Below are 19,253 nucleotides of genomic sequence, written 5' to 3'. Positions count from 1 at the left end.
CTCGGCCAAAGACGAAAGAAAGAAGGTAGAAAAAGTCTTCCGCTCCTCAAGCGTTTATTTCCTTGAGCTCCAGTTTTCTAGAAGGCAGAAACAGATATTTGTCTCACGGGTCTGCATAGGAGCAGCTTTAGATAACCAGAAAGGGAAAGACAAGTCTGAATCAGGCCTTGTTCTCCAAGTCTCCACTCACTTTTCCCAAATGCAGTTTTATTATTGAGTCTCACAGCAGTACAGTGCATGCTCTGTCTCATACAGACATAGAGGATTTAATAATGCCTAAATTTATCCCTCCGTGGGAACCAGATAGTAAATATGTGATTGCTTGCCACAGGTCCCTGACTCAGTGTCTTGGGATTAAGTGTCGGAGGAAGGTTAGGAAGAGACAGACAGGAAGATAACCCTAACACAAGCTGCTAAGTCAATCTGATAGTGGTAATTACAACATGGAGAAACTTTTGTGAGCTCCAGTGTATTCTACTTGGTTTAACAAACTGCAGAAGTGCGTGAAGGTAGGCAGAAAGATGTGGCACCAGTGTCTGTATATTTAACTCCCTGAGGAGGTGTTTCAGAAGTGTATAATAGCATATTTCATATCTGAATTGTACCATTCACCTTTTACCCCTCACTGTTACACCCATGGGACACAAGAATTATGAAGAAGTTTCACAGACTGCTAGTACTGTTAAATGTTACATGAAATGAACACACAATACAGTATGTGTATCTTATTTATATATATATATATATATATATAATATATATATATATATATTGGACTCCCATCATTTTGTTCATTTTGAAAAAAAGAAACCCAGGTACAATTGTATACAACTGGAGCCTTAAAGTCTTAAAAATTCAATGCAAAGTCTGACAATCCTTTATTTCCATGGTGATTCAAACACAAAACCTGGTACCAGTGCTGAAAAAACTGGTACTTAGCTAATTAGAAATGTTTATGATGTTGTCGATTTGGAACTAGAGAGTTAAGAAATTCAAATGTTAAAAAAAAAGATTTAAATGTTTCCGAGCTGTGGCAACAAGTTGTTATCCTTTTCAGCTCTTGATATGGAGGGATGACATGAAGGAATAAGGATAAGAAAAATGAGAAAACAGCTGTCTTTTGCAAATGAATGGGAAAGGTATCCAAAGATGCTAAAACCTACAGAGAGTTATGATAGGATAAGATAAGAGAAGGAGAACAAAACAAGGAGAAGAAAGTTCGAAAATGTGGACAGGAAACGACAAGGTGTTAAAAAAACACATTCCCACAGATGTTGACAGCTGTGGAGCAGAAGGTAGATGAGTGCAGCAACAGATAAAACACAAAGAGAGTGTTTTTTGTGTGTGTGTGTGTGTGTGTGAGTATATGTGAGTCTATAGAGGGAAGAGGGGGTGGATAAGGGAGATGAAAAGAAAGCGCTCCCAGAATGCAGGACGTGGAAGCACCAACCGAGAGGAGGGTTTTAATTGGCTGCCTGGAGACAACCGCTTCAGGCAGAGGAATTAGTATGCATAAGATCTGCAGACACAGAGAGAAAGAGAATAGAGGGAGAGATCATAGTAACATCACAAAGAGCTTGGGGAATCGTCCTCCTCACTTTGACTTTCACTATCACTGTTGCCCCTATATGAACCTCAAACTCACCAAACTAGACTTGTTTGCAAGCCTTTGGATATAGATCAAGTATTTTACCTATGTACCCATCATCTCTGCAGGATTTTATTAGTTTGTATCAAAGAGCTAAGCACCATTTGCTTTCCCTTTTGTCTTTCAGAGTACCCATGCTCGGGCATGCTGGGCATGATATCAGGTTTGATCACTGACAACCAGATCACCGCATCCTCCCATACAGACCGGAGCTGGGTACCAGAGAACGCCCGCTTGCTAACCAGCAGGACAGGTTGGACCCTGTTGCCCCAGCCCCAGGCCTTCACCAGCGAATGGCTACAGGTGGATCTTGGTGAGGAGAAGTTGGTGAAGGGGTTGATCATCCAGGGGGGGAAGCACCGTGAGAACAAAGTCTTCATGAAGAAGTTCCGCCTCGGCTACAGCAACAACGGCTCCGACTGGAGGATGGTGGCGGATACCAATGGGAACAAGCCAAAGGTGAGAGTTTAGTCTTCTGCTGATCATTTGCTACAATACCCTTGAACAGTGCTTAAGGTGATCCAAAAATTACTGCAATCTTTGTTTAGTTCTGTTAATATATCAGAAGCATAACCCTAAACAAAGAACACTTAATGCTTTCTTTTTGTTTAGCCAAAGTTATTTCGAGGAGGTGGGTTGGAATTGATGGTGTGATTTCTAACACAATCTAATAGATAGGTTTTACCTTCAGCATTGTGGAAAATTATTTGAATACATACTCCTAAAAATGTTTCTCAGATACGTCAGAACATCAATTCAGATTATGACGCATTTAGTACATTTTCACCAGAGCGTTGCACCTCGCAGTTGTGAGTCATTCAGCAGGCGTTGCGAGTCAATTTCAGCAGTGCTTTGAATCACATTAGGATAAGCATCTCAAGTCTCTCAGAGTCCTTTCCCAGTTCTTTCTTCCTGCTTTGTATTCTGCACGACGCACACTGTTCAACCCTTTCAATGGATAGTGAAACCTCTCCAGAGAGGAAGGAGGGGTGAAGGGAAGTCAGGGTAAAACAGGGGAGGAATGACGAGGATGAGAGAGAGGAAAGAACGCACAACATAAAGAAGTGACCCAAGATTTATCTGCGAGTGTCATCGCAGTGGCATCAACTTTGCTCATTGCATGCACACGCTTACACACAAAGAATGTATATAGACACTCACACTCACACACCTACACACACCTCCAGGAAGAGCTGCAACAGCCCGTCCCCAATTACAAGCGTCCCTGACAGGGCATAAATCTGATCCAGATGGGCTGATGGTTGATTTATGAAGGGACTAAGGAGGATCCATATCCCCCCGTCCTAGTTAGCCGCCTCTCTCCCCTTGTCTGAGAGGTTCCCAGCATCTAAGTTGCACCAGGCTCCTCTTCATGTGATCACACCCATTAATCCACTTCCATCAATCCTCTCTCTCCTACTTTGCTTGCTGCTCTTGCACCCCACATCCTCCCTTTTCCCCTCATTTATTCCTTTGCTTGTGGTTGATCTGAGGCGGAGTTGAAGGAGCCAAAAGTTGCCTTTGACAGAGGTGTCTTTGCCACCAGCCCCCTGCATCACTTGCCTAAGCTGTGCTTTGGATGTCAGCAAAGAGAGAGATCTGGTCATATTCTGTTCTTTCCTGTCATCATCCACCTATCTAGCACATGCCACCTCTCCGTCTGGTTTTCAGAAGTTTAGAAGAAATCTGCCTCTGGGTATCTGCGTTTGGAGAGCTCTATCAGTCAAATGCCCAAATGTGACATCAGCAATTTTGCACATTGTCTTTCTCCACTCACTCTTTTCTCTCTGTCTGTCTCTCTCTTTCTTCCACCTTCTCTCCTTTTTCCCTGCCAGATATTTGAAGGGAATGGCAACTATGACACTCCTGAGCTGAGGACGGTGGAGCCCCTGCTGACCCGTTTCATCAGAATTTACCCAGAGAGGGCCACTCCTGCTGGCATGGGCCTGCGACTTGAGCTTCTTGGTTGCGAGATTGAAGGTAAACTGGAACCCCAGTTAGAACTTCTATTAAAATCTATTGCATTGTCTGTGTTCTATCTAAATTATCACTAACATTTTGGTGCAAAATATAGAAATGTGAGTAGTAGCAGAGGCATTTTTACCCATGGTGGTGACATTTCTACCTGTGGTCCTGATTTGATTTGATCTACAAGCAGTAAAAACGTTCCTACCAATGGTGGCAACTTTTTCCTCATGTTGATGATACTTCCAGCTTTTAACCATGGTAATGAAATGTCCACTCCTGTTGTTGACATTACTACTCTCAGTGATTACAACCTCACATATTTAGTCAGAATATGAATTTTCTGTCTACACTGACGAAGCTACTGGGCACACCTTGACTCCGAACATTCATTCATAGACTGTGTTTACATGTGTTCGCATCCGACATGTCTTAACTCACACACAGGTGAGTCATCTGTCATCCAAGCCAATGACAAGACTGTAAGAAAGCTCCTCTCTTCATGTCTTTGCCACAGTCGGGTTATTTAAATATGAGCGTGAGGGCCCACAGCTGTGTACCTCCTGCTCTTTATCCCTACAAGGGACTGTTGTCTTGTCTCCCTGTTAAATCAAAGCTGCCCCCATAGATAGCCACTTCTAGAGGGGATCAAATGAAAGCCCACCTGGGCCAGAAGGATTATTGCAACCTGGCCCACATCACACTCGTCCCAACCCGCACACGTCTTTCTTCTTTCAAAAGGCCATACACACTTTGCTATCTTTAAAATTACCCCCATCTGTCTCTCTCAGAGGTGATGTTACACAGAAACAGTTCAGCAATATAAGAGTGTGTAGCGCGCAAGCCCTAAGTGGATTTACATATTGGATTTCAGGGAGGCCCATTCCGTTGTAAGCCTCATGGACTCCCACCGGGAGCTTTAGTCAGATGATAATGCTTGTTTTCTGTGTTAATGCCAAACACCCACAGACTCCCACAAATGTATACACACAGAGCAACCGCAATCACCCTGCCAAACATGTGGTTACACGCATGTATACACAATCACGCTCTTAAACAGGTGTTCATTAAATCATTTGCCGTTATTTTGAGAGATATTGCGATTACAATATGAGACATGATTTTAGTGGGAATGGAAATTTTTGCTTTTTATTTTCACTAAAGAAAAAAAATATATTATAATGTATAATGATATTAATTTTACTGGGATCTTTACCAAACAAGCAAATTCCCATACGTCTGGAGAATATTATTTTTAGGTGCTTCATTTATAATGGTATTGTACCTTTTTTTTTTAAAGCACACCTGCTATTATTGCACATATTATGTTTTCAATTATTATAATATTTTAATATTTCAATTACTTGTTCAGCCCCAGTGCATGTACTAGTGTGCACAAGCGTGTGTGTGTGTGTGTGTGTGTGTGTAGCAAGCCATAGCAAGAGGGCTAAATCCTCATTTCTGTGAGAGGCTCCCCTGACGCAGCTCTGACCCCATCCCTAACCTTTCCCACCCTGAATCTGACAGGGGCTGATCTGCCTCATATTTCATCTAGTGAGGGAGAGAGCGAGAGCATTGGCTCACACGCATGCACACACACTCTCACAATCTCACACACAGATAGTCCACATACATTTTTCAGGCTTTTTTCCCCTATCTGTCTTCCTTTTTCCTCCCTCTACACTGGGGAAGCCCGTTCATTACTCAGTCGGTGTAAACACACAAATACACACACACACACACACACCGCAGGACGGCTGTGTGGCATGGATCTACGGCCATGCCCGCATCCATGTGTAGTGGGGCCATAATGATAGGGGACTATGGCAGCCAGTGGCCCTGCCTATAGCCAATCCCAAACTCTGTTTCTGCGTCTTTGAGTTTTAGTCACACAAAGCTTAAGCACCATGCTTTAGCTTCAGCTCTATTTATACACCCACACATCCACAGCATGACAAAAGCAGAGTATGCTAATAGCTCAGGACTAGATTCAAGCCCAGTGTATAACTGTATGCTTAGTACACATATTTCAGTGTTATGGTCTATACCTAATTTCAGACTACATCTACAGCCCATGCTCGCATGCTTTCCGTTTTATTTCTTTAAAAAACCCTCAGTACTTTTTCTAGCACTCTCAACACACTTTCAGTCTTTGTTTGCTTGAGAGGTTTTCACTCCGAGTTTCTGATGACGTCTAGCTCTTGTCTAGCCTTCGAACCCGATGAATCTGCGTGCTCATGTTACATTTGCGTCTGGCCACCCCCCCCCCATTCAGACAGATTTCCACCAGTCCTGAATCTGGTACTGACAACCAAGATGGGTGCCTCTGTTGGGAACTGTTTCTGTTGAATCTGCCATCACATCAGTATTAAAGAGGTGGTATTATGCTCATTTTCAGGTTCAAAATCTTAATTAGTGGTTGTACCAGAACAGGTTTAGATGGTTTAATTTTCAAAAAACACCATATTTTTCTCATACTGCACATTGCTGCAGCTCCTCTTTTCACCCTATGTCTTGTATGCTCTGCTCTTGAGCTACAGAGTGATGCATCTTACTTGTACAAAATCTTTGTTGGGAGTTGAACATGCGCAATTCCCAGGTAAGGACTACTAGCCAATCAGAAGCAGAGAAGGGCGGGTCGTGAGAAACAAGTTAGTGTGATACAAATCAAAGCCGCTTCAGACTGCGACCGTAACCTAGCAGATGGTATAAGTTACACACAAGTCCACAACCACACAACATCATTGTTCCACATCTTACCATCAGGACTAAACGTTGAACTGTTACTGAACTACTCTGCCTGGCTCCGTTTTCAATTGCAGGTAGTACCCAGAGATAGTACGTAGCTTGTCGTCATAGCGACGCCACACACAACTGCCGCGACATAATGTTTAATGCGACACACACACCAGCGATCCACACAGCTCTTAAAATATATACAGTCTACGGTTAAAACGTTTCAACATTACTCAGAATGTAAAGACAGATAAGCAGTATGAAAACCTTCCAGCTGTGTTTTCCTCTGCCGTTGTTGCTGCAGCGGTGTGTGATGGCGGGAACAGAGGGCTCTGTGAGTGGGCGGTGATTCCATCACTAAATCCACTGAGATGGAATTTCTGTAAAATAGACTAGACTCAGACTAGCTTGGTTTGAGGGCGTGCCTGACCCCGCTAGCCTCTTGTCAAGCTTTATAACGCGTTTTCATTGTGACGTCACAAGTAAAGGAAGTGAAGGGCTGGACTACAAACGAGCTGTTTTCAAGCAGTTCAGAGCAGAGCTTTCTGTGGGAGATGGGAACTCCCTTTGGGCTGGACTTTGGGCTTTTTCTCTTTGCAAACCTGTTACATGCACAAAAAAGAGAGATAACTCAATAAAGGAGAGGGAAAAAGCCAAAAAGCATAATACCACCTCTTTAAACAAACTGGACGGCATATTTTCTCTAAAAGAAACTACACAGATGTGTTTGCAGTACTTCCAGTAGGATTTAATAAGTTTAATTTTCCAACTACGCTACGCTACATGTTCCCTTGCTCTGGTTGGTTGTACGTCTATCCAATTGCATCCAGAGCCATTTTGGTCTGAGCCCATTGATAATGTCCCTTGGATATTGAAAATGAACTCAGAATGTCTGCTTAACTCTTGACCCTATCATGTTTGAACGCATTTAGTGTAAGTTGCTTTGGACAAAAATGTCTGCCAAATGAACATAATGTGATTTCAAACCGTTCAGCATTTTCCCTTTGAATCGCAGTGTGTCATTTGAGATGAGAACATGGTCAAACAGTGACTGGACCAAACATAAGAATGTAATGATGGTCCACATTAGCTTACCTTCTCTGAACAATGAGCCATTTCACAAAACATTTCATACAATTTTGAAATGTGAATCCACTGAGCCAAAGCTCATCCACTCCAGCCCCTACATCAGTGGATTTCCATGAGTAACTTGAAATCTAATCTAGGATGTCTGCTGTCTCTGTTCTTAACCTTTACAGCTCCTACACTCCCACCTACCACACTAGTCCCGAGCACTACTCCATCAGACGAGTGTGACGACGACCAGGCGAGCTGCCACAGCGGCACAGGTGATGACTACGACGTGACAGGTGCTAACATCGCCCTCATGAGACTGCAAAACGCCCTCTTGCCCTTCCTTCTGCTATGGCTCACACTTCGCTGCTCTCTTTGATTGGAGCTGCCATCTACTGTGCACACTTGCAAGCACGCATGCAACTTCGCGTGAGCTGTCATGCAGACAGTTCTAATTGGCTCCACCTGTAGCTCCCACCTCTTCAGTTTATCCCCTCTTACCTCCACCTATACAAACTCACAGGAGAGGATTGCCGCACTTCCACCCAGACTGCCAAATGAACACATGCTCCTGCTTCTAAAATCACTGCACTAACAGCCAGCTCTACCTCTCTCTGTCCTTTCATCTCTCACCTGCTTTGTCCTCCTGCTACTTTTTTTCCACTCTCTTCTCTTGGCCTCATTTTCCACTAACCCAGTAACACTCTAAGCCTGCCCTGCTGCCTGCACTCCCCATTAACCAGCAGTCTCCGATGATGAGCATGGCACTGTCTCAGTCACATGTTTTGAAGGCATTACAATATATCTACCACGAAGCACTTATGCTTCGTGGTAGATATATGGACACAGAGCACTCATACGTATGAATAACAAGACAAGTCATGTGTTGATTAGCTGAGTGCAGTTATTTGAAAAAGAAAACATAACTTTTGCCAGGCTAGGCTAATAATGCTAATGTGATGTGTTGTGACAGGGGGTGCCACGATGCCAGAGACCACTACTGCTGAAGTGGATACCATCCCAGGTGAGCAAAAAACTTATATAAACTTATATGTTTCTTTCCCATCAATAATTCCATGTATTACTGAGATAAACTAAAGATTATATGCCAGAATGTTGAAATGTAGAGTAAATATTTATTCAAGGTTTATTTTTTATTAATTTCCATAGATTTATCAAGAAGCAAACCTTATATAATGATCTCTCCTCTGATGTGTGTCTGTTATTAAAGCTGATGATGTGGCCCTGAGAGGCTCCTGCTGACAGGGTGAGGGGGGTTGTGTGATGCAGGTCTAGTTGATGATTAGCACTGGTGCTCTGCTGCTGCCTTCTCAGCATAATCACTAATCACTGGGCCGACACACACTGAACACGCACACACACACATACGCACACACGCACACAAAGGGAAGCACATGCAAATGACCACAGGAAATGAGGTGTGCTTTGGGGTCACATGCGCACACACACATACATAGCGCTGTCTCCTATAGCAGGTTGATGAGGCAGCAGGCAGCTGAGAGGCTGCGCCCCAGTCTGACCTTGGCTAATGGGCCATAGGTTCCACCCAGCCCCCTTCACTCTGTCAGCTGGCGCTGTGGTCTGTCTGTAGTCTGCAGGGGCACCAGCTATTATAATAGATGAGAGTGAGGTGCAGGTGTGTGTGTATGAACTAAATGTCTGTGGGTAAGCACTTATTTGTATGACTTTCATTTGAAGAGTCTCAAACTATGCATGCTAATCAGTTCTGTGTATTTGTGTGTGCCATTGTCTGGGTGGACGTGTGCTGTGCACTCTAATTTCAGAGGATGTAGTTTCCTTTTGCATTCAGCAACAAAAAGTATCTCTTCATCATGTGACCAAGTGAGTCATGTGGCTGTTCATCCTATTCAGAGCTTGTTGGTAGCCTCAGTCAAAGCCTAGCAAGACTGCAAAAAAAGCCAAAGCCATTTTAATTGGGAATGGGATCTCTCGACAAAAAAAGTGGTTTGGCTTCTGAAATATGGTTTCACATGGAAATTCCATCCTTTGTGTTTAATACAGTGGTTGTCTGCAGAAGCTAGTTAAAATCTTCTCATTATTAAAGGGAATATTGGCTCATATATACTGTCATTTGGAGAGCTGCCTCATTGTATCTATATAAAGGCATGTCATGCTGGAGTTTAAGGCCTTGGCTAACATCCCAAACATCTCGCTTCCTTGTGTTCCTTGGAAGTCTTTCTTCATCCAATTTGAAAAACACTAAAGCCTGAGCTCCCACACATTGTTTTGCCTCTACTGAGGCTTCTCCGGCGCGACGTGTGTCCATGGGGGATTTCATTGTTGGAATGGGGCCCCGGCACTGTTACCATAGCTGTCTTCAAACCTCAAGTCCCTGTTCTCATTAAAATCCTGAGCTCTCTGCGGGTTGCTAAGAATGTTGCTTTTTCAACTGGACACCATGTCCAGACCCCATCTTCCTCTTCCCCTGTCCCTGTCTTTGTAAAGTGTCTGTTCTTAGTGTCCCTCTATATGTTCATTAAAGGAGATCATTAACTGCAGCCAAAAATAAGGTCTACATGACGTCTGTGCTGTCTGTTCATTCTTTTTCATGTGGGAGCCATAACTCGACTTCTATCCCAGTCTGTTTCTCCCTCCTGAGTTAGCTGTTTTTAACTCTTCCAGCTGTGCAATGCTGAGCTTTGATCCCGCAGTTCTTTGCTGCCCTCTAGTGCTTATCGCTGATGAAGATCAGTGAATGAGGCCCCAAAGTGTAGCCTGCAGACATATCATGATAGGCCCCCAGGTCATTGTTCGGGTAAAGCCCAGAGCTCTTGACAATTTCTCCTTTTGTAATAAGGAGAATAATGAAATATGTTATCCTCTGATGATCTTGACATTTCATCAACCTATTTGCAGATTTTGTGTGGTTTGCCTGCGACTTCGGCTGGGCCAATGACCCGTCCTTCTGCAGATGGACATCAGAGGACACTGGCTCTAGGTGGCAGATCCAGTCCAGCGGCACCCCGACCCTCAACACTGGCCCTAACATGGACCACACAGGTGAGGACACTGTAGGGTATCTCTCAATTGTGCCACACAAAAAATGTGCAACCCCCTAACATAGTACATGCCGCAGAGACTTTTTTAAACAAGTTACTTCATCCAACAGGTGGATCAGGGAATTTCATCTACACCTTAGCAGCAGGTCCCCAAGAGGCCGAGGTGGCTCGGCTGGTCAGCCCTGTGGTCAGCTCCCCAGACTCAGACCTGTGTGTGTCTTTTTGGTACCACATGTTCGGGTCACACATTGGCACACTGCATATCAAACAGCGCAAACAGACAGTTGAAGGGCCAGCTGACATCCTGCTGTGGACGGTCAGTGGTCACCAAGGCAACCGCTGGAGGGAAGGTCGTGTCCTTGTGCCACGCACCAACAAACCCTATCAGGTAAATTGATCCCCCATTCGGTGTGTGACTTGTTTGGGCATTTACCACTATACCTGTGCTCTTTCCATTGTGGCTTTCAAGAAAAGGTAGCCAAAAAGTCACTCTGTGCTTTTTTTCAAGGTGGTGATCGAAGGTCTGGTGGATGGAAAGAGCTGGGGAGACATCGCTGTGGATGACATTAAGGTTCTCAATGGACTCAGCATGACAGACTGTAAAGGTGAGGCTTTTAGTGTTCATACTTGTAAAGGCTGCATTCACGTCTTGATCTGAAACACAGTTTTGACTACAGCTTGTGTTCTTTCAGTACTGGATATAATTAGAATTTCTGTTTGAACAGATCCTGACGTACCCACTGAGCCAATGCTACCAGAGGATCGCCTCAATGAAATCCGTAAGTCATTTAATATGGAGGGTTTATTTAGCGCTATCCCTTTTTGGAGAATTATTTGCTGTCCTCCAGACCCTTCGGAGTTTATATTATACCATTCATTCTCCTCTTCTTCGTCTGTCTCTCCCCTCCAGTTGAAGAGATCACTGAATACCCAGACTTTGTGGAGACCAACCAGATCAGTGGAGCAGGCAACATGCTGAAGACACTCGACCCCATACTCATCACTATCATTGCCATGTCCGCCCTGGGGGTCTTCCTGGGGGCCATCTGCGGCGTGGTCTTGTACTGTGCCTGCTCACACGGAGGCATGTCGGACAGAAACTTATCAGCCTTGGAGAACTACAACTTTGAGCTAGTGGACGGTGTCAAGCTAAAGAAGGACAAACTCAATGTACAGAGCTCATACTCGGAAGCGTGAGAGGGGATTGAGTGCATCCGTGTGACTGTATGACGTGCAGAGCTTGCACAAGACTGGCTGTAGGCATATCCTCTCGTATATACGCGAGTAGGCAGGCTCAAAGAACTGCCAACACCCTCAACTCGCTGGAGGAGGGACAGGTTTCAGGAACCAATGGGAAGTTTGGACTGATCCACACGTTTCTCAGGAGCTGCAGTAAAAAGAACCTACCAGTAGGGGACACTGTGTACAAATAAAATCCAGAAAAAATATGTACAGATGATTTAGATGATATTTTAATTTTCTATTTTGATTTTCATTCATTTTTACAATCGGATGCTGGTGTTGAGACCAATTTATTAATAATGTTTAAACTATTTATCGTTTTCTGGGAAAAGATTTTTTTTTAATATCAGTTGAAGGCTGTTTGTTTTCAAGTTTTGAAAGAGACGTATCAAAATCGTAAATTAACCATATCCGGCAAAACTGTAGAGTTGCCCAATGGTGTGGCATACAGGGTGTGCCCATAACCCATAACCCATAACCCTGAAAGATGGACCCTTTCCCCTTTGACCTCTATCACTTTAAAGTGAGGGTCCCATTCATGGCAATGTATGGTTCTGACAGTGCCTTTAGTACATTTCGGTTGGCCTCTCCTGTTGATCTGGGTGTTTTTACTGTACATGGAAAAAGAAACAGGTTAAGTTATGATGACAGAAGGCACATTACCTTATGAATCCCTGCAAAACAGGATAACAATCTATCACACCTCTTTGTTGTTTTTTGTTGTTTTCTGTCCAAAAACCACACACTGTAAATACGTTTTAATATATTTTATTGCCCTTTTTAAAGAAAGTAAAAGGATAAAAGCTGCAGTATCCCTTTTTTCATGGGTTTGTGTGTCTGTAAATACAATCTTCTGACTGTTTTGTGAAAGGTGCAGTGTTATGGTTTTTGATTTTGGATTACTTTGCCGGGTAAGATTTGTGTGATGCTGATATCATAGCGATTTCAATGTGCATTCAAGCCAGGTCATTGAAATACCCACTTCACGAAAAAAACACCGATGGATGAATGAGTCAAAAAAGTAACAAAACAAACAAAAAAACAGCTGGTAAACTCTTGGCACTCTTTCTCAACTAATCTCTCGTTTCTTCATCATATCTCTGCGTATGTTTGACTAGTCACCAGAGTGTTTTCACATATCTTCAAATACGCTCATGTCGATGGCAGAGGAGGCGGTATAATATAAATAATGTCTGCCAGCATACCAAAAAAACAAAAACAATCATCGTTGCTTTGCTTTCGCTAAGACATAGACTAGCTTGTCATCTCAAACGTCACTGTGGATTCACTGAAGAAGTGCTATCTGGACAATGCAGCTTGAATGCACTTTGTAACTGATTCCCTCATGATAGGAGCCTTTTCAAGGAGGGGTAAACACACTAACTGAAGAATGGTGCTATCATTACTTTAACAAGACACAGTTGTCTCATGAAAAACCCAGTTTGTATTGTTCACATGCTGTATTGTAGCTTAAGGCCTCTCAGGCCGCAAAGACTTTTTACGTATTTCACGTGTAGCAGCCATAACGTTGTGATGTCAGAGCTGATGTCATTAGGACGGGACACTGGTACAACAGGATATCGAGTGGCGTCACCTGAATCAGGTCACCTGGCCTCCCCTCCGTGACTTTACCAAAGGATGGTTGCCCCCTTCTTGTTCACTGGGGGTCCTCACCAACTCACAAAATACTGTAAGACCACAGTTCACCAACGGTCGTCACTCACAGAAGAACTGATCACTTGCTTTGTCTCGTCCAAGAGAAAATCAACAGGGGAATGATAGGACGTTTGTAGAGAAGAGCAATGTGTGATGATCTGTTTTTTACTATCTGTTTTTAAGCTTAAAAGAAGTGCAAATGTCACCTCAATGTGAACTCTTCAAATCTCTACTGAGACTCTTGTTTGCAGATGGATGGACGGGACAATCCCGCCACTAGACATTACAAGGGGAATGGACTCTGTGTGAACTCTGTGTGAGCTCAACACTATCAGGACACAAAGGCCCATGGGACCCTTACCACAATCAAACAATCAAAAACTTGATCCTGAGAAGGGTGACGTCTTTAATATCTGTGCGCTTTGTATGTCGTGCCGTGGTGAACACATTCTGAGCTTGTTCATTTCAGATTTGACCTCCCACTTCTCTCAACCTCTACACCGATCTGTCTACGCTTTCAGCTATAGAGGACTGTAGCCCTAGCGCCATCTAATAACTAGAGAAAAAGGATACTGTAGCGTGGACTCAAAAGAAAACAATGTTGCACTGATAATTATATTTAAGAGGTTTATGTGTTTATAGCGTTCATTTGCAAAAAAAACAACAAGACAGTCAAAAACACAAAAACACATTTTAATTTCTTGCATCTTTTTTATATATATATATATATAGTTTCAGATTATGTGATATAATTCTGAAATGTAAAAATATTGAGATGTTTTCATTATTGGAAAAGGCAAAATAGATTTTCCAACAGTAATGTCTCTCCCCCACCATTGACATGGCATATTAACGCTTCATTTTGTACTGTCATTAAAATTTTGTGCAGATTTTTTTTTTTTACAAGAACAAGAAAAGAAGACTTTTATTTTCAATACTGCTTCTGTAATTTGCTGTTGTAGGAAAAAAAAAGAATAAACAGCAAGGCCTTAAAAAGAAAAGGGAATATTTGTGTTGTGATCCAGAATTCAAAACTTTTTCCCTATTCCAGTCAGATCCACATCACAGCAGTGCTGTTTACCAGCAGCCTCTCAAGCAGCGCTTTGAAGCAACATCTGTTTTTTGCATCAAAGTTGTGAAAACACTATAACAGCAAGGCAGTGATGTAAACAACAACACTTTGTCTAGTCTTTGTCTCACAGCCTTCGCTTTATAATGATGCAAATAAAAGGCAACTTCATAAGGAATCTGATCATTCATTTGGTTATTTATCAATTGCAGTGCAATTAAGATTGGTAGTAGTGGTGGTATTTAATAGCAGAACAGATTAATCAATTTACTCTCACACCGAGTAATAAATGGTGACCATTTATGCCCAGATCTCAGAGCAAATTGAAACAACTCCAGTAAAGTCTCTAATGTGAGGACTCTCCACTTATTGGAGTAGTAAACAGCTGTGAAAATCATGGCATAAAGCAAAGGGCGGGTACTGACAACTAATGAGAAGCTGATGTGAGCTACACTCAGTCGCTCAGCTGGTTTTCTTGCTGGTCTATCATTAGGTGAAATTACACTTAGTCCTCATTTTCACTGACTTGTTTTCATCTAAGGAGGTAAGGCCACATCCTGAAGTACTGGTGTGTTATTTTAGCCAGACATTGGCAGGAGCATGTCAGTGGGAATTTGTTTTATAGTTTAATTTATATTCCAGTTCAGATTGTGAGACTAAAGTGAGAATATCAGCAATTATTTGTGATGATTAAAGTCCTTAAACATTAGCACGTCTTAGATAAATAGCAGCAATGCTTAGTCCCCATTATCATAAACAAGCAAATTAGACTCCTAACATAATTTGGCTGCATATTCTTCACACACAATTAACTGCAAGAGATTTGTAACAGCAACCCCACAAGATCCTTTTTATCTCTTCTAAAACTACTTGAACCAATAATCTTGCATAGCAGTAATCAACATTAATTAATTAATTAATTAATTAATCAGTCAAGCGAGCAAGAGACAAAACATCATCAGTCATTTATCTGTGTTGCACACTTAGTGGATAATTGACGCTTAAAATGATCATCTACAGAACAATCAGAGACTTTAAAAACATAAAATCTTTCATTCATACAAAGAAACACAGTTTTAATATGCCCAGTTACTGCAAGTGGTGTATGACTGGATATTCATATCAAATATTTCCACTTAGTGGTACTACGTAATTCGAATATATAAGCCATTAAAAGGCTTTATGGGATAGGGGTTTATTAGTGGTTAATAATTAATATACTAATGCTAACGATTAGTTATATCACTTTTATAAGAACAACTTTAGGGTTGTTAGGTTGTAAAAAAAAAAAAAAAAGTCTTTATCATTTCCGAATCTTTTATTCAGGAATAATGTAAATGTCTAATAAGCTACCTAAGTTAAAAATGTTGATACATCATGAATAAAGGGTCATTACTCATCACTTTCTAACAATCCATCAATTCTGCAGTTTTGAATGTTAATAAGCTGTTAATAAATGGATTTTTACAAGAGTGGTCTGCTTGAGTGTCACACTGCTGGTTCTGCTAAATGGATTTTTCACAACCTGGCAACCCAAAGGAGGCACTTATCTATGTCTTTTGACAATTAACAAAATTATAATACAACTTATAAACCTATTACAGTGTCACTAATTAGAAAGTGGTTTTAGCAGATTAAAAGATGTGCTATATGTGCCTGTTTTCCTGTCAAAACATAATCAGTGGTGGAAAGTAACAAAGAACATTCATCAAAGTACTGTACTTAAGCACAATCTACTTGTACTTTACTTATGTATTTACATTTGATGATATTTTATACTCTCACTCCATTACAATACTTCAACTACATTTCTTGTATAGTCATAGTTAAAACATAATCATTAAAACATATTATAAGATTTCAAAATTTATCTTAAACCAGTGGTTCCCAAACTTTTCTGCTTGTGGCCTCTAGTTGGGGCTCCATGTCATGTTTCAGAGGTATGAGTTGAAATGTTGGCACTGAAGTAGAAAAGTGGAATGAAACAAAAATAAACAAAGTAAATGCAGGTACCTCCAATTCGACTGGTACGGTAATTGACTAAATGTACTTGTTACATTCCACCACTGTAAGCTCCACCTCCAGCAGCTACAAAGGTATGCTACTTAGGCTACACGTTGATGCATCAATATAATCAAACTAATAATGTCCAAATAAATAAAAAAAATCACTCATGGGGGAAATTTTACAACAAAATTAGTTACAAGTTATTTTACTTTTGATACTTTTCAGTACGCTTTGCTGATAATGCTTTGCTTTTACCTGTAATTGAGTATTTTGACATAGTTCTCTTGGTACTTTTGCTAAAATAACAAATTGTGGATACTTCTTCCAACACAATCACCGAACAGCAGTAACTGCCCAACCTAAGTGTAAACTGGATCTGTAGTTTTCCATTTTACCACTGGATGGCTCCATGGAGTACTACTAGTAAGTACAAATGTCCCGTGAATATGAAACGGACATATGACTGCAGTTTAACACAAAACTCTTCATAACAAACTTAGTATCATGCTTCCCACATACAAGGTATAGTCATTCATACACACATGGTAAACAGCTACACAGGCCTTTTCATATTGCAATGTCAGAGTAGGAAAGGCACAGATGTAAATAGTAAAATGAAAGTTGGCTGAATTCCTTTTCAGTTTCAGGGTACTGGTATTATTGCGTGCTGGTCACAGCACACTGTCACGCTGGCTTACTGGGACATTTGAATGAATAAAACAGAGCTATTGTTAAAGTTATCAGTAACACCTGTGCCTTACGCCTATGACATGTCAAATTGTTTTTGTAATGGCAGTGATAGTAGTTTGATGTGTGAAGTGTGATGTAAACAGTAGAACATTAGGATGCTATGAAAGAGAAAAACAATAAAAAATGTCAACACGTTATTTTAAGGGCTTCTGTCTCTGTTTCCTTGCAGTGACCAAAACAGACCACAGGGAGGCTCCGGAAGTCATGGAAGTACTGACATGGACACTGTACTGTATGTACTGTACATCACCATAAATATAACGTTCGACATTCAACAAGAAGAAATCTGTAGCGCTGTCAAGTGTGCTTCAATTCTGGATTCACTATTTGTTGCTGCATGTTGTATAGCCTTCATACATTTTTATTTTTATTTGTAAGTGACCTGACATGTCGTCACTTTTGCAGTTTTTACATTTGGCTAACCTTTTAGGAAAAGATAAGATGCTGAGGTATGAAGAGAGAGATCAGACGCAGTTACAAACCATGAAGTCTACTACATCTGGGTCAATTCCAAACTGTCTGGGTCTCTGCTGCGCTCCATATCTATTCTGGCAGCTTATCTCAAATATTTGGCAGCCTGTTGGACGCGCTATGCTTCTGCACAGCATTCATCTTCATCATCACCAGCGCCTGTTACTGAGTCAAAGCAAAGTGTTTGCTCACTCTGTACTCTGATTCATGCATTTGCAGCCCTCCCATGTTAACATAATCATTACTGTTAATTCCTTACTATTGTACTTTTTACCCAAAAAAACAGTATATTTCAGGTTGCACACCTAGTGTAAGAGACATAAACTATATGGGAAAGAGAATGGAATAAATCCGTCCAGTTAAAGCAGATTAAACTTTTCACCCATCTCAAGGGGCTGGGAGGGAGAGATAGAAAGAGCAGCAGTTTCTTGCAAACATTCCCTAGAGACTAAACAGGAATCAAGGATCTTCCGGGCGTGATAGTTTGTTTTCTCTCACATTTTTCCTCTACGTCCCCAGTGCTGAGGCAGGAATAACTTTCCATTAAGTTTCAGGGAAATAAATAACTGGCTGAGTTGATTATTTTCACTAAAACTGTTCCAAAAACTGTGCAGTCTCTGGCTCTATGACGTCTATGGCATGCCAAAACTCTAACTGTTTTTATAAATTTCTATTTATGTGCTGTGATTATTAGGGGTTTACTACATCTTATAATCCCTATGTAAAAAAGTTTTCATGTGGCTTTCAGTGTTATACATTAGTTTACCCTAGGCTTCATACATACAACGATTCGTAAGATACTTTCTTTACTTTTTGTTTCTTTAAGATGATGGAATATATTTATAGACAACCAAAACTATTTCAATACACACTCAGGAGCAAAACAATATTAATTGTAAGACGAGAAACTATATTCTCAAAATCTTATATTACTTAAGAATTAGTCATCGGTATCAATAGTTTCACATTATTTGCATTGCGGCTATGAAATTTATTTTTGGAATAATAAGAACTTTACTTATATAATTAACAATTAAGTTGTTAAATAAACTTGTGGTTTAAATAAATTCAGTCAGCACTATAAAACAGATTTTCTGGTAATGTGTTTGTAGTAATTGTTAGTGATACCACAAATCATCATGAGGGAAGGAAACACAGTCAGAGGCGCCTGAATAAAATTACTTTTAATTAACTTGTTTGTTTCATTCAGTTGTGTTTTTTTACTAATCTTGTTTCTGTTAATATAAAAGTGCAGTACATTGATGATGCTGAAAGATACTAATTTTTATAGTTACAGATTGAATATTAAATAGCCGTCGCAGAATCTGTATAAAGGCAATTATGTGTGTGTGACGTAAGCTGGAGGCTCAGACTGGAGCCGCATTAAGTTAGCTAAATTAAGCAACAATTGGACGGAAAAACAGAAGCAGAAGTCTTCAAAATAAAAGTAGTTTAAATGTAATATATTTCAACATTTAGCAGTAGGCATTGAATATGTGGCGTGTGTGTGCAAGACTTATCACCAAATCCATCATTTCATTCTACTCATCTGAAGTAATATTTGCCATTGCTGTGATTATCAGGTTGTAGGTTT

The 19,253-nt window shown here is 41.1% G+C and overlaps 1 protein-coding gene across 2 annotated transcripts in view; it reads left to right on the top strand.

Annotated features, from left to right (window-relative positions):
• The window catches only part of nrp1a (neuropilin 1a), a 63,178-nt gene extending 48,569 nt beyond the window's left edge, over nucleotides 1–14,609 (top strand). The window contains exons 10-18 of one of the 2 annotated variants that reach the window (XM_038723978.1): nucleotides 1,776–2,107; nucleotides 3,484–3,628; nucleotides 7,609–7,719; nucleotides 8,397–8,447; nucleotides 10,322–10,465; nucleotides 10,575–10,852; nucleotides 10,973–11,069; nucleotides 11,190–11,243; nucleotides 11,375–14,609. In XM_038723978.1, the coding sequence (XP_038579906.1) occupies nucleotides 1,776–2,107; nucleotides 3,484–3,628; nucleotides 7,609–7,719; nucleotides 8,397–8,447; nucleotides 10,322–10,465; nucleotides 10,575–10,852; nucleotides 10,973–11,069; nucleotides 11,190–11,243; nucleotides 11,375–11,661 (1,499 nt within the window). In that variant the 3' untranslated portion in view covers nucleotides 11,662–14,609. The remainder of the gene's footprint in view (nucleotides 1–1,775; nucleotides 2,108–3,483; nucleotides 3,629–7,608; nucleotides 7,720–8,396; nucleotides 8,448–10,321; nucleotides 10,466–10,574; nucleotides 10,853–10,972; nucleotides 11,070–11,189; nucleotides 11,244–11,374) is intronic. The other variant, XM_038723982.1, reaches the window with a different exon arrangement.
• The last annotated feature ends 4,644 nt before the right edge of the window (nucleotides 14,610–19,253 follow it).

The sequence above is a fragment of the Micropterus salmoides genome, unplaced genomic scaffold (assembly GCF_014851395.1).
Source record: "Micropterus salmoides isolate LMB-PRFRI ecotype aquatic unplaced genomic scaffold, ASM1485139v1 Ms_hic_scaffold_1, whole genome shotgun sequence".
NCBI lineage: Eukaryota > Metazoa > Chordata > Actinopteri > Centrarchiformes > Centrarchidae > Micropterus > Micropterus salmoides.
This window is presented reverse-complemented; position numbering and strand designations above follow the sequence as displayed.